This window comes from Orycteropus afer, unplaced genomic scaffold, assembly GCF_000298275.1.
Source record: "Orycteropus afer afer isolate SDZICR_OR568_19922 unplaced genomic scaffold, OryAfe1.0 scaffold00434, whole genome shotgun sequence".
Lineage (NCBI taxonomy): Eukaryota > Metazoa > Chordata > Mammalia > Tubulidentata > Orycteropodidae > Orycteropus > Orycteropus afer.
In genome coordinates, this window is record NW_006922021.1 from 1,165,541 (window position 1) to 1,180,233 (window position 14,693).

Below are 14,693 nucleotides of genomic sequence, written 5' to 3' on the forward strand. Positions count from 1 at the left end.
GCTGGTGGAATACTTCGGGAAAGGATAGCAACAATGGTGGCACAACATAAAAAATGTCATCAATGTCCCTGAACTGTAAATGTGGAAGTTGTTATGTTGGCAAATATGTTGTGTATGTTTTCACCACAATAAAAGTCAAAAAACAAAAACAAAAAAACCTCAATGGTAAGAAAACAAATAATCCAATTATATAGGCAAAAGGATATTATATTATTAGCCATTAGGGAAATGCAAATAAATTCACAATTAGATATCATTATACACCTATCAGAATGTTGTTGTTGAGTTGATTCTGACTCATAGCAATCCTATAGGACAGAGTAGAACTGCCCCCATAGGGTTTTTTAGGCTGAAAACTACTGGAGCAGATCACCAGGTTTTTTCTGCCAGGGAGCTACTGGTGGGTTCAAACAGCCAATCTTTCAGCTAGTACTTGAGCACTTAACCATTGTGCCATCACATGGCTCCTTCCTATCAGAATAGCTACAGTTTAAAATAATGACAATACCAAATACTACAAGGATGTGGAGATACTTTATCTCCCATACATTGCTGCCAGGAATGTAAAACAGTGTGGCCACTCTGGAAAACAGTTTGGCAGTGTCTTACAAAACTAAACATGCAACCACCACATTACCCAAATTCACTCTTGGGTTCAAGAAAATGAAAACCTGTGTTCATACAAAAATCTCTATAGGAATTTTCACAGAAGCTTTATTTTTCATAAATTCAAACTGGAAACAACCCAGATATATTTCAATGGGTGAATGGTTAAACATGGTTAAACCACAGAATGCAACTCAGTAATAAAAATAAATGAACTACAGATACACACAACAACTTTGATGGATTTGAAGGGAATTAGGCTGATTAAAAAAAATAGCCAATCCAAAAAGGTCACACACTATATGAAACTATTTATAAAACATTCTGCAAATGACAAAATTTTAGAACTGGAGAACAAACAGTTTTGTCAGAGGTTTTAAGACTGGGGAACAGAGGTGGATGTGACTATACAAGGGCAACAAGGGGAATTTTTGTGGTGATGGAACTGTTCAGTATTTTGATTGTGTTGTTGTTGTTATTTGCCATCGAGTTGGACCCGACTCATAGCGACCCCTCCTTGGGTTTCCGAGGCAGTATCACTACGGAAGTAGATTGCCCAATCTTCCTTCCAAGGAATGTCTGGTGGGTTTGAACCGCCAGCCTTCTGGTTAGCAGTCAAGTGCCTTAGCCACTATGCTACCAGAGCTCCTTATTTTGATTGTAGTAATACCAATATTCTGATTTTTATATTGTACTGTATTGTTTTGTGGTTGTTATGTGCCATCAAGTCGGATCGACTCATAGCAACCCCTCCTTGGGTTTCCATGGCAGTATCACTATGGAAGTAGATTGTCCAACCTTCCTTCCGAGGAGTGGCTAGCGGGTTTGAACCACCAGTCTTCTGGCTAGCAGTCAAGTTCTTAGACACTACGCTACCAGAGGTCCTTGTACTGCATTAGAGCTTAAATTCTATAGCATTTGGTTTGTGGAAGGCTCCGGCCTACAGTAGGAACTCTAACTCCATTTTGAGTCTTGCCGTAAGTTCAGATACCTTTTGAATTTTTTCTGATCATTAAACCAGCAAAAATGGTTATGCCCAGACAAGTCCTGAACAAACCTAGGGAGGGCAATTTTCCCTCAGGAAGAGTGTAGATTATGCTCATAGAAAGTACTAGAGAACTTGCCTGGGTGTGTCCTTAATGATTTATTGAAAATAGGTGAATGTTATCTAATTTAAACTAACGGTTGGGATCCTGCTTTTATCTTGTGGCCACCCAGTGGTGAAGACTCAGGACTCGATGGTCATGAGTCACACCCTGACTACCACATAGACACATGGTCAAGCCCCAGAACCAATCCTGTAATCTTTTTTTCTTCAATTATGTACTATCCCAGTGATGGTCCTTTCCTGGAAATTGTGGCCCCGCCTACAACAGTGAAAATGATTTGCCACAAATAATGATTTTGTGATATTCCCTTTATTTTCTATCATATATGCTTAGCCCCAAGGCTGTGACTCAGTGGACTCCATTTGGCTTCTTGTGCTGTGTACATGCTGATGGATTCCCTCATCCTGGATGATTATCTTTGTCCTAAGATTTAATAAAAGGGTCTCTATAGAACATGTTTGAATCTTGGTTGTTTTGTTTTGTTTATTTCCTCTAGCATAGTACTATAGTTTTACAAAATGTTACCTTTGGGAGAAACTGGATAGAGGCTATGTAGTATCTCTTTATGTAATTTCTTACAACTCCAAGTGGATCTACAATTATCTCAAAATTAAATTTTAATAGAAAAATAGGATGCCAAACAACTTAGTATACCACCATTGGCAGGACATTAAAATGCTTATATGTGCAATGGTTAGCTGAACATTTGAAACTGTTAAGAGTGCATAACTCTGAAGAAAAGGGGAAGGGAACTAAAACTATTGAGAGTCAAGAATAAAGGAACATTTTCTTTTAAAATAAAATAAACTTATATTAAATGGCAGCACAAGGAAAAAAATAGTTACCCAGCTCACCATCACTCACATTTCATGAAAAAAAATAAAATTCAGGAAGGACAGAAGTGAGTAAAAAGCCAAGTTTACTGAGCAAAGAATTACGTGGTATTATTCTGTCCAAAATAGATATTAATGGAGGGTAATAAGGAAAACTATTACTCATTATACTGACTATAATCTTGGGCATTTCCATTACATATATCATTTAATTGAATATTTAGATGTAAATGCAAATTAGTTGTACCTGAAAAGGCTTGTTAAACCTTTTCATTGATAAGTTAATACCCAAAACACTTATCAAAAAGACAAGAAACTTTTCAAAGAAACTAGGATTTTCAAATTTCTAAAAATCTTTGCAAGTGTCTTATTTAAAAACCAATGGTGACAGTTTTGTGGTCTAATAGGTAACAATGTGCCAAAATGTCAGTGACTCAACTAACAGCCCTTGGGCTCTGTTCACATCAGCAGCAAGCCATGCTGTTTCAAATTCTGTTTATATTCATCCTGAATAGCCCTTGGAAAAGGAAGCCATGTTGATAACCAGCTTCAAATTGATTGGTATATTTGCATTTCAGTGACAAAACTATCTTTTTCTACAGTTATCACCTTGTCTAGAATGCCACTTGACACATATAAAATGTGGAGAAGTTTGTCTTTTAGGTTAACCTTCCATTAAAATATAGACATATGAACATATGGCAAATGTCATAGTTTTGGACTTTTTCAACCTTCATTTATTAGAAATTATTATAAATTCAATCATTTTAATGCCAATTTCTCAGAACATTCGATCACATTTAAACACAGCAATGTATTACAACCTCAATGCTTTAGAAATTCGGATTACTAATATGAATGCATCATTATTTTCCCATCAACAATAAATAATGAAATTAATTGTTAAACTATGGCCATTCAACACAATTCTAATCTCAGATAAACAAGGGCACACATTTGCCTGTCTTGAAGAGTCACCTCTGCATATGCATGAACAATCAGAAATAATGACTGTTTTAAAAGAAACACAGCAGATCTCAAATTAAAGTCAAATTACTACAAGGCCAGTGAGAGCAGCTGGTCCAAAGAGTGATTTTTAACTGTTTTGGTTGGTCAATTGCTTATCAATGCCCACACATGACCTCTACTTCTATAATAGCTATGTCTGGACATAAAAGAAATGGTAGCCCCCAAGGGAAAGAACAAGAGATGCTAGAGGAATAAGGCATTTATTCCTTTAAAATCCATTGGACATTTTTTTCCCAAGCATGACTCTATACTTGTACTCATTTATTTCTTTTCACATGAATCCTAACTTATATGTTGTCAGTACTAAAAAGGTAAATTTCTTTTCAACTTTTTTGTGGTTTTGACCTATCTTAATGTTTTAACATACCTGTAGCCATGGCTCAAGACAGTGACAATTGTTATAGATCACAGTGAGGGGGAGGCACGATCCTTATGACAGAGGAGTGATAGGTACTGGTATGAGTTGAATTGTGCACCCCTAAAAGATATATTGAAGTTCTAACCCCCAGTACTTATGAACATGACCTTGGATGGAAATAGAGTTTTTGTAGATCTAATTAGTTAACATGAGGTCATACTGAATCAGGGTAGGTCCTAATGCTATATGACTGGTGTCCTCACTTAAAAAAAAAAAATGAGAGAGAAAGAAAGAGAAGAGACACAGTCACAGACAGACACAGAGGGAATATGGCTATGCGAAGACAAAGACAAAGATTGGAGTTATGCTGTCACAAGCCAAGAGATGCCGGGGGCTTCCAGAGCTGGAAGAGACAAGGAATGATCTTGCCCCAGAGCCTTGAGAGATATCAGAACCTTGTTCTAGCTTCCAGAACCATGAGAAAATAATTCTATTGATTTAAGCCACCCAAACCAGAGAAAACCAAACTCCTTACCATCAAGTCGTTTCTGACTCACAGCGACCCCCATTGGGTTTCCAAGGTGATAAAGCTTTACAGAAGTAGATTGCCCCATCTTCCTTTCACGGAGCGGCTGGTGGGTTTGAACCTCTAACCTCCTGGCTAATAACAGTCAAATGCCTTAGGCACTATGCCACCAGAGCTCCTTAAGCCACTCACTTGGTGATAATTCATTAGGCAGCCATAAGAAACTAATACAAGTGCAGATCAGAATTTTAGAAGTAGAAGCTGAATTTTTATTTGAAAATAACACTAGGTGATTTGGAGACTTCCTCCAAATTCTGACTCAACTGTTTTAGATTTTACTGTTATGTATATGAATATGCTGAAGTACAGTATGCCAAGTAAATAGATTTAAACACACTCTATAAGAATATACCTCTCTTTGGTAGAGTGTTAATAGTCTAATGACATCCACAATCATCCACGCAAGCTAAGATTCAGCATCCTTGAAAGGCTAAATGCTTAAACTGAGAATTTTAGCTGCTATGTGTTGCATGACTACTGTTTCAATGTATTATCTTTAAGCAAACTACATTTGTCTCTTCTAGGAGCAAAGATATATGATGAGTTTCTTTGGGGATAAGGGCATAGTGTTTGTTATTGACGTTGATATTGGCCCTGCGAGACCCTAGGGAATTTAGTATTTCACTTTTAGTTAACAAAGTGATCTGGAGTATCATTTTTGTATTCCTTAACATGGCAATGCCACCTTCCTCTACCTGTGCACATACACACATTACCTAAATCATCTTTGCAGATGTGTGTGAACCAGAGGTATTTGTGCTCTATCTGTCTGTGAAGGGCAATAACAAAATGTTACAACCCATTGAGCAATAAACTAAGCATCCTTTCTGCAAGTCTTTGCTTACATTTTATTTGCACCATTTTACCTCCTCTATAAATTTTATTTCATAGTCTTCAGTAATTTCTGGCAACATAAGTAGATACCCAGATGGTATCTCTTTTCTCCATAAGCTAGAAATAATGTCTCGATATAAATTCCAATCCCATCTTTTTATGATTTAGATTCTAAATTTTAGAAAGCAGCAGCACATGCAAATGTTGAGACAATACCTTTAGGTGAAAGGGAGAGCAGCAACATTTAAGTATGAGAAAGCAGCATATGATTTTCATTGATTCAACAGTAAAAGAATTAAAAGAATACCTGATGACGCAGGCATAGAGACCACTGTCCTGTAGTAATGTTGGTCGGAACCAAATGGAGTCTTCTTCCTTGCTCATTCTACTTCCATCAAATGCTATTGGCTCTTCAAAGTCTCCGGGACCAGAGCTTTTGTACCACATCAAACTGAGTCCTGCACTTTGGGCCAGGGAGTAATTGGCTCTGATATAGCCATAAAAGAGTGCACATTTGATTCGAACAGGCTCTCCCACCAAGACTTGATATTTCTTGATATCGACAGACCAATCAGTGCATCCATCAGCTACAATGAAAGAAAGAGGAAAAATATTAGAGAAACATTTAAATACTAATCTCATTCATCATTCATTCATGCATGTATGCATTCAACAGATATTTCTTGAGTCAAATTCTACTTTAGGCACAGAGGATGCAGCAATGAAAAAAAAAAAAAACAGAGATTGGCACTAAAAAGCCATTTACCCTGCTAAAAACCCATGTATTCTTCATTTAGTCTGCTGGTATTTATTCTTTGTTTATGTATTTATTCTTTGTTTATATCAGTGTGTCAGTTACCCATTTATTGACTCTCAGCTCCACATCCCCCTTTTTGTCTGTTCTGTGAAAATGGATCTGGGCCTTTTAAATATTTTTTCCTTTGGCAGCTGGCACTGAAGCTCTGTTAGGAGAGAATGCTGGAGAGACAGTGCTTCCTGGTTCCAGTGGACTCACTTGGCAGCCACTTGTCCAGTACTTGATTCTTGCTCTGCACTATGGCAAGAAGCTTCCCTTGGCACATTCCCCCTTCCCCACTGGGTGATATTTTAGCAGAGTCTCTTATCAGACATTTTCAAGTGCATAGCTTTCTCAAGCACCCAGAAGGGCAGACTGCTATAAGGTACCAGGGGCCAGATTTCCAACAAGTTCCACCAGCAATGTACCTCATTGACTTCAGTAAATTATTCAGTAAACTATGGCCATGCCTTCCCAATAAGGTCTGGACTCAGCTCTGGGGTTGGTAGTATGAAGACTCTTCCTTGGTTGCTCAGGTTCAGCCCTAGGAGTAACAGCCACTTGTATGATCTTCAGGGTTCTTTTTCTTATTAGTCAATCCAATCACCTGTTACATTTAATAAATCTTTATACTAAACCATTGCTGTTCAAACTGCCATGTGGTTTCTCTTTATAATTGGACCCAGACTGATAAAATCCAGACTAAATGTTTTTATAATTATACAAGGCATAAAGGAGTGAAATCAAAAGTGGAGTGAGCTCTGGTAATGGTTTCACAGACAGTGGCAGAAGCGATCACTTTGCTCTGATTTCTGGAAGCACCAGGGGAAGTATAAAGAAAAAAATCATGGTAGGAAATGGGGACATGAGGAGTGGGGAGTGGCTGGGTTTTCTCGGGTTCCTGAAAGCACTAACTTCCAAGTGGCACCCACCCATCCTCACACCGAACAACAGGTACTGACAGAGCAAGGGAGTTATTCTTATCATCATCATGGAGAGGATTTGTGAATTTCCTGCATTGAGAGGGCAGCTGTCAAATACTTAGCAAGAAAATAAGTTTCACATTGCTCAGAGTATACATATGTCAAAGACAGAGACAAGAAGACCTGGAACAAGGAACTATGAAGGAGATCCTGGATAGAGAGGGAGAACAATGTGGAACAAAACTCAAAATCATTTGGAGAAAGAAAAAGGGGGGGGGACCAGGTTTGCTGGTCCGATAGAGCCTGGTGGGGAGATGTGTATTAGAGCAAAGGAATCATGGAATTAGCTATCTACTTTTCTTATTTAAAAATAATAGTAATATCTAAAATGCAATGAACACTATGTGCTAACCAAAAAAAACCGAACTCACTGCCCTCGAGTGAAATCTGACTCATAGTGACCCCTCCTTGGGTTTCCGAGGCGGTATCTCTAGGGAAGTAGATTGCCCAACCTTCCTTCCAAGGAGTGGCTGGTAGGTCCATGTGCTAAGTGGTTTACAAATTTTCATTCACTTGTGATGAAAACATCCATTAAGTCTTTGAACTTGGTGTAGCCTCTGTCAGGAAATTTCATGCCCAGCCCAAGTGTATGACTTCCTCCCCACTTTCTCTAAATCTCACCTCCTCAAAGAAATATATTCTGGGTGTCTTGTTTGAAACACCACCTTACTATCCTAGTCACTTGATCTATTTATTCTGCTTTAATTTTTCTTCATAACACGTATTGCTACCTCGAGTCATATTGCTACCTTGAGTCAAACCACTTGTTGGTTTGCCTAGACAAACAGCAACATTTCTCCCCAGTAGAAATGTAAGCTCCTCAGAGTCAAGAACTTTGTCCTTCTCATGCACTGCTTTAGCTCTGCTTCCTAAAACTGTGCCTGCTGCTCAGATCAACACAGATTTGGTAAATGAATAAATGAGTGTGTGAGGGAATAAACAAATTAATGACTAAATCTTACAATCAAAGAAACAAGACTGATGAAAGTTGAACAGCCAGCTACCAACTGGAAATGCTGGGATTTTCACCCATGTATATCTGACCTTAGAATTTATTCTCTCTACCACTGTAATCTTCAGTTTCCAAATCTAAGTGTTTTCAATTTCACATCATTCTTTGATTAATTAATTTCAATGATCTAAGGTTCATGCTAAAGAGCTGTATTTAGTTACTGTTTAGAGTAAACGTGTTGGAAGTTTGGTGGATATCATCAGTGTCTGAGTCATTGCCATCACCTCTGTCAATGACTGTCGCAGACCTGGCATCATGAAGTAGGGTAATGACACCATGCATAAACAGAATTGCTATGATGACATAATTACACACAATATTTATCAACACAGTGTTGTACATGCATCCCAGTGCATGAAATTAATCCTGTTTTATTTTGAAAAAATTAAAAACCCAGTGATAAGTATGAAATTATCTTCTTTTGTCAATATATGAATTATAATACAATTCTAGAATCTAGTTATTGTAACTGAAGCCATCTGTCATAGAGGACATCACTGTCAGTGAAAGCGTCTGAAATACCATCAAGGTAACAGTATAAACAAGGGGATAGAATTAGTCAGCCTCTCACAAGATTTGTAAGATAAAGCAAAATGCTTTAAACTAAGAGCAAAAATATTTAGAAAGTTCTGAAAAGTTAGTAACCAATTAGATCAAGAGAACAGAGGGAGAATTGTATTGGAAATAGATATGCTTCATATACACTTCAAGAATATGCTTACTAAAAAAATGTTGAAAGAAAACCATAAATATTCCTGAAAATTAAAATTATTTTATATTTTACTATCAGTAATAAAAAAAAGTTTCAAAGAGTTCAAGGGTCAAGGTGAAATAACAACAGTACCTTGGACATCCAAGACACTCTGTTCATTTTAATACAGAAATAAATGGAATACTATGGTTCAGGAGGTTTGACTGGTATTAAACTAAATGCATAATGTTCAAATTAAACTATCAAATTGTCATGATGTTTTAATACCTCTTAGGAAAAGATAGCAAATACTGTAAAGAACAATTCAAATATTTTCAAATTACTTGGAAAAATATATTTAAATAGATGGATTTATGTCCCTTTTCAACAGCTACAATAAAGTATTCTATTAAGTGAATGGAGTGATGAGCAATATTTCTTTTTTATTTATTAACATTTGCCTGATTTGTATTCTGTGTGTGTGTTTGTGTAGACATGCATATGCACACATATCACAATTTTTTTTCCCCTAAGCCACTTAGTAATAAGTTAGAGACATCAGGTCATTTCACCCCTAAATACCTTAATACCTTAGTATGTATATACTGATGGATAAGGACTATATATATATGTGTGTGTGTGTATGTGTATATATATATATGTGTGTGTGTGTGTGTGTATATATATATATATGTGTGTGTGTGTGTGTATATATATATATATATATATATATATATCTCCATGAAGTTTTATTTTGCTTGCACTTGTTTTATTTTATCTTGAGTAGTAAGACATCTCAAATCTTTAAATAAAAAATGTGATAAAACCTAACTCTTGATGAACAGAATTGATGTTTTCAGCTTTTCCTTCTTCAAAACATAAGCTCTGCTAGCTTAGCAACAATCATTCCAAAAACATATTTATAGACACTGTTCATTCCATTATATAAGTTACCAGGTGACCTTCATTGTTATTTTCAAAATTATTACCAGGTAATTTTTTAGGCCAGTAGTATTTAATCTATTTTTTCTCTCTTTCACAGTAAAATATCCCTTTTATAAGCCTATTTCAGAACGTTTGCTGTTGGTACTCTTCTTCCCTGAAGGGAGGACTCCATGGAAACAGTCTAGTTCAAAGACTCCTCTGCAGTACATATTCATTCAATGTCAATGGGAGTTCAGGAGCCTATAAAGTTTTGTTGGGGGGTGAGAGTAGGAAATACCATGTTCATTCATTTTTGTCATTACCTATAAAGTTCTGAGAGCTTGTTTGAAGACAATGATGGAATTAAGATTCAGAACTATTTCCTTTACAGGAAGTTCATAGTGATGGGTCATTTTATGAACAAAGACTACATAGACTGGAGAATGTGAATAAATGGAAATTATATTAGGGAAAGTATTTCTAATTAAATCACTATTACTACATATGTAAGAGCTCAAAATATTTCCATGGTAACAAGCTTGAAGGTTGAGTTCTTAAAATAAAATTTTTTAAAAAGTCCTCTAACTGTAAAGCTTACACATATTGCATCCTAATAAGAAAGTATAAGACTTTATAAAATGGGAAATAATATTACTCTTAAAGTATCTACTTGGGTTGGTCCATTGGAATAGAAATAAAGTAATTAAGACACCCATAATACTTCCCATCCTGATCCCTTTTCCTTAAGCAGATGTATCCATTCTTCAGCTACTCTGAGTGTTGGATGCTTACAGTTCATAGTTGCCCAATTCTCTTGAAAATTAACCTTGATTGAAAGGAGCTATCCTGAGGTTGGGCAATCTACTCCCGTAGTGATACTGCCTAAGAAACCCAAGGAGGGGTCGCTATGAATCAGAGATGACTCGACGGCACATAACAACAAACAACACTCTGATGGGAAAGGTACATTCCTTCCCCCTTGAATATGGCCCACCACCACTAACTGACTTATTGTGGGTATATAAAAGGCTGTCTCTTTTGTTACAAATGGGGACAACTCAAAGGTGCAGTTTATGCTCCAGAACTCTTCTGTGAATCAGGTCAAGTCTAAAGTTTACCTGAGACCTCATTTTGCTCATTTCTCCCCTATCCAGGCTGCTCTCTCCCTCCCTTACAAATTCTCCCTGAAAATCACTCCTGGCTGGTGGTTCAAACCCACCAGCCACTCCTGAGAAGGAAGTTGGGCAATCTACTTCTGTAGTGATACCGCCTCAGAAACCCAAGGCAGGGGTCACTATGAGTCGGGTCCAACTCCACAGCACATAACAACAACAACAACAAACAAATAATGGGCATTGAAATACCTGCCTAGGGCCCCACTTTAGTAAACCTAACCTGACACAGATTTATATATTCATACAGTGAGAGCATGAGTCCCTGGGTGGTGCAGATGGTTAATGTGCTGACCAAAAAGTTGGAATCAAGTCCACCCAGAGGTGCTTTGGAGGAAAGGCATGGTGATTTAAACCAAACCCACTGCCATAGAACCAATTCCAACTCATCACAACCCTACCGGACAGAGCTGAACTGCCCCATAGGATTTCTAAGGCTGCATTTACAGAAGCAGACTGTCTTATCTTTCTCCCATGGAATAGCTGGTGGTTTGGAACTTCTGATCTTTATTTTACTTTGTAATTTTTATTGTGCTTTGGGTGAAAATTTACAGTGCAAACCTATTTTCCATACAGCAGTTTGCACATATTTTGTTTCATGACATTGACTGTAATTCCCCACAATGTAACAGCTCTCTTCCCACTTCCTCCTGGTAGTTACCTCTTCTCTATGTCCTTCTTTCCTATGTGTTCCTGCCCCTTGAGTGAGCTATCTCCCTGAGCAAATACTATGCTATGGTTCTCTCATGATTGATCGTTCTAAGGAGTGTATCTACCTGATGTAATGTTTGCCCTATATGCCTGTCTATCGTTTGGCTGGAAGCCACAGGAGTGAGTTCAATCCCAGACCTGAAGGATAACTAGGGGTCATAGTCTTGGGGGTCTAACCAGGCTCTATGAGACCAGTCAACCTGGTCTTTTTTGAAACCATATGGTTATGCCTTCTTTAAGGCCAACATTTGCCATTAGCCTGAGAAACAGACTTCATAGGGGATGGCACATAACAACAACAACAACATACGTGAATAAATCTTTAATGCTTTAAGCTACGTTTCTCGGAGTCATTCTTTGACAGTTAAGCCGAAGGTCCCATCCTCTGTGTTCCTGCTTTGCCTGTCAGTAAATTCAGCTAAGACTCAAATTGTCTTTAAATCTTTATTTTTCTTTTAGTAACATTTAAAAGTGACATGAAAAGTGCCTAATACCATACCTGGAATACAGTGGCTATTCCCTTTTCCATTTCTACACTGAACGGGAGAAGGAAAGGTATCATCATTTGAGCAAACACAGGCAGGATGTTGTACTATAAAAAAAAATCTGCATCTTTTTTTTTTTTCTGGATATGAGGCATTGATATAGATACATAACACATTGATGCATATGTTTTATCCTTTAAAAGTAAAACAGTGTCAAATTTCCTTAAAGAATTTTTTTCATTCTTTCAATTATTTATTTATTTAGAATTTATTTTCCTTTTGTTGCTGTTGTTGTTGGGAATATACACAGCAGAACATACACCAATCCAGTAGTTTCTATATGTCCGAATCTGTGACATTGGTTACATTCAAGTCGTGTAAACATTCTCATCCTCCTCTTCTGAATTGTTCCTCCCCCATTAACATAAATTCACTATTCCCTAATTTTCCTATCTAATCTTTCAAGTTGTCAAATTCTTTCAATTATTCATTGTTCCCGTATTATCTATTTGATACACAACTTGATTATCATTTAGCATATATTAATCTCTAGTTACATGTATTTCTTCATCACTAAACTGTGGAGATTCTGAGAATTGGAACTTTACTGTCTTTCTATCTATCTATCATTTATCTAAATATCATCTAACTATATACCTCATCTATTTCCACATCTATATCTATATGCTTTACTGTTACTAGGACATAGTAGGCAATCAATCAATGTGTGTTGAATAAAAGAATGATTGGCTGAATAAATGTTCATTTAAATTGCCACTGAAAACGTGTGCCTTGGGTGTCATCAGGGAGCACTATCCCTCATGACTACATTTTCTAAGTATTTATAATGCCATTAATTTGGAAAATAATAATATTCATTTTTCCATTCTTCATAATATTACAAAGCAATATATTTTTGATTCAACAATTTAATTCCACAGAATAGAACATAGTCCAGAACTCAGTAATCTGTGTTGATTTATTAAACATGATACTATAGTGGCTAAGGCACTTGACTGCTAACCAGAAGGCTGGCGGTTCAAACCCACCAGCCACTCCTCGGAAGGAAGGTTGGGCAATCCTACTTCCGTAGTGATACTGCCTCGGAAACCCAAGGAGGGGTCGCTATGAGTCAGGGCTGACTCGACGGCACATAACAACAACAACAACTATATGCCATCAGAGCTCCCGTATATTTTACGTTCATTAGGCATATTACTATGCTATTTACGTAGTTCATGTATATCTTCTCAAGAGTCCTTTATTTGGACCATAAACAGGCTAAGGATATGGGCATACACATAGGTCAAAAAGTATTGCCAGCTTCAGGCATTTTATACCTTTGGGACAAATGTCAGACGCTGGATTAAATATCAACATGATGAGCAACAAACCAAACAAACAGTGCTCAAATTTAAGCCCTTTCCCAACATAGAGGTGCCTCATAGGGGCTGTTAGGCACTTACCCTGAGATGTGATCTTTTAAAGAGAGAGTAGTAACAGGGTTCAAGGCACACATTTACTTCCATTTTGTTTTTGTTTTAGCATACATGTTGTTTTTGTTGTTGTGGGCCACTGAGTTGATTCCAACTCATAGTGATCCTATATGACAGAATAAAATTGCCCCATAGGGTTTCCTAGGCTGTAATCTTGCCAGGAAGGAGCCCTGGTAGAGCAATGGTTAAGCAATCAACTGCGGACTGAAAGGAACCCATCAATTGCTTCATGGGAGAAAGATGGCAGTCTGCTTCTGTAAAGATTACAACCTAGGAAACCCTATGGAACAGTTCTACTCTGTCCTACAAGATCACTGTGAGTCAGAATCAACTCAACGATGACACTCAACAACCACTGCTTTAGTCAATTCCAATGGAACCCATTGCCATCCAGTCTTTTCTGACTCATAGCTAGTCAATACAGAAGGCAAGAATTCTCTGTTAAGGAAGATAACTCTAGTGGCAATACCAAGGAAGGAAGGGTAGGGTACAGCTAGGAGCAAGGAGACCATTTAGAAAGTCCTTAAAATAGTACAGGCAAAGAAAAATATGTAGCAAATGACATGGAAAATATGTGGCAGAAATGTAGAGGCAGAATTACCAGGATGCACAGTTTCATTGCTGATGACCGATAGATCTTGGTTGACAGCAAAGAATACCAGGAAGATATTTACCTGTGTTTTATTTTAACTATGCAAAAACATTTCACTGTATTGATCATAATAAATTATGGATAACATTGAGAAGAATGAGAATTCTGGGACACCTAGGTGTGCTTATGAGGAGCCTGTACATAGACCAAGAAGCAGTAATTTAAACAGAACAAGGGCACATTGTGTGGTCTAAAATAAGGGAAGGTGTGCATTAGGGCTGTATCCTTTCACTATACTTTCTAAATCGGTATGCTGAGCAAATAACCTGAGAAGCTGGAGAGCTTGGCATCAGGATTGGAGGAACATTCATTGACAACCTGCTATTGACTACTAACCAGAAGGCTGGCAGTTCAAACCCACCAGCCACTCCTTGGAAGGAAGATTGGGCAATCTACTTCTGTAGTGATACTGCCTC

General features: G+C 37.4%; 1 protein-coding gene across 1 annotated transcript in view; it reads right to left on the reverse strand.

Annotated features, from left to right (window-relative positions):
* IL1RAPL1 (interleukin 1 receptor accessory protein like 1) overlaps positions 1-6,437 on the reverse strand; it is a 1,063,022-nt gene extending 1,056,585 nt beyond the window's left edge. Inside the window, exons 1-2 of the mRNA XM_042782732.1 lie at positions 6,371-6,437; positions 5,663-5,942 (exon numbers count right to left, since the gene is read on the reverse strand). Of these exons, the coding sequence (XP_042638666.1) occupies positions 5,663-5,942; positions 6,371-6,437 (347 nt within the window). The remainder of the gene's footprint in view (positions 1-5,662; positions 5,943-6,370) is intronic.
* Between the last annotated feature and the right edge of the window lie 8,256 nt (positions 6,438-14,693).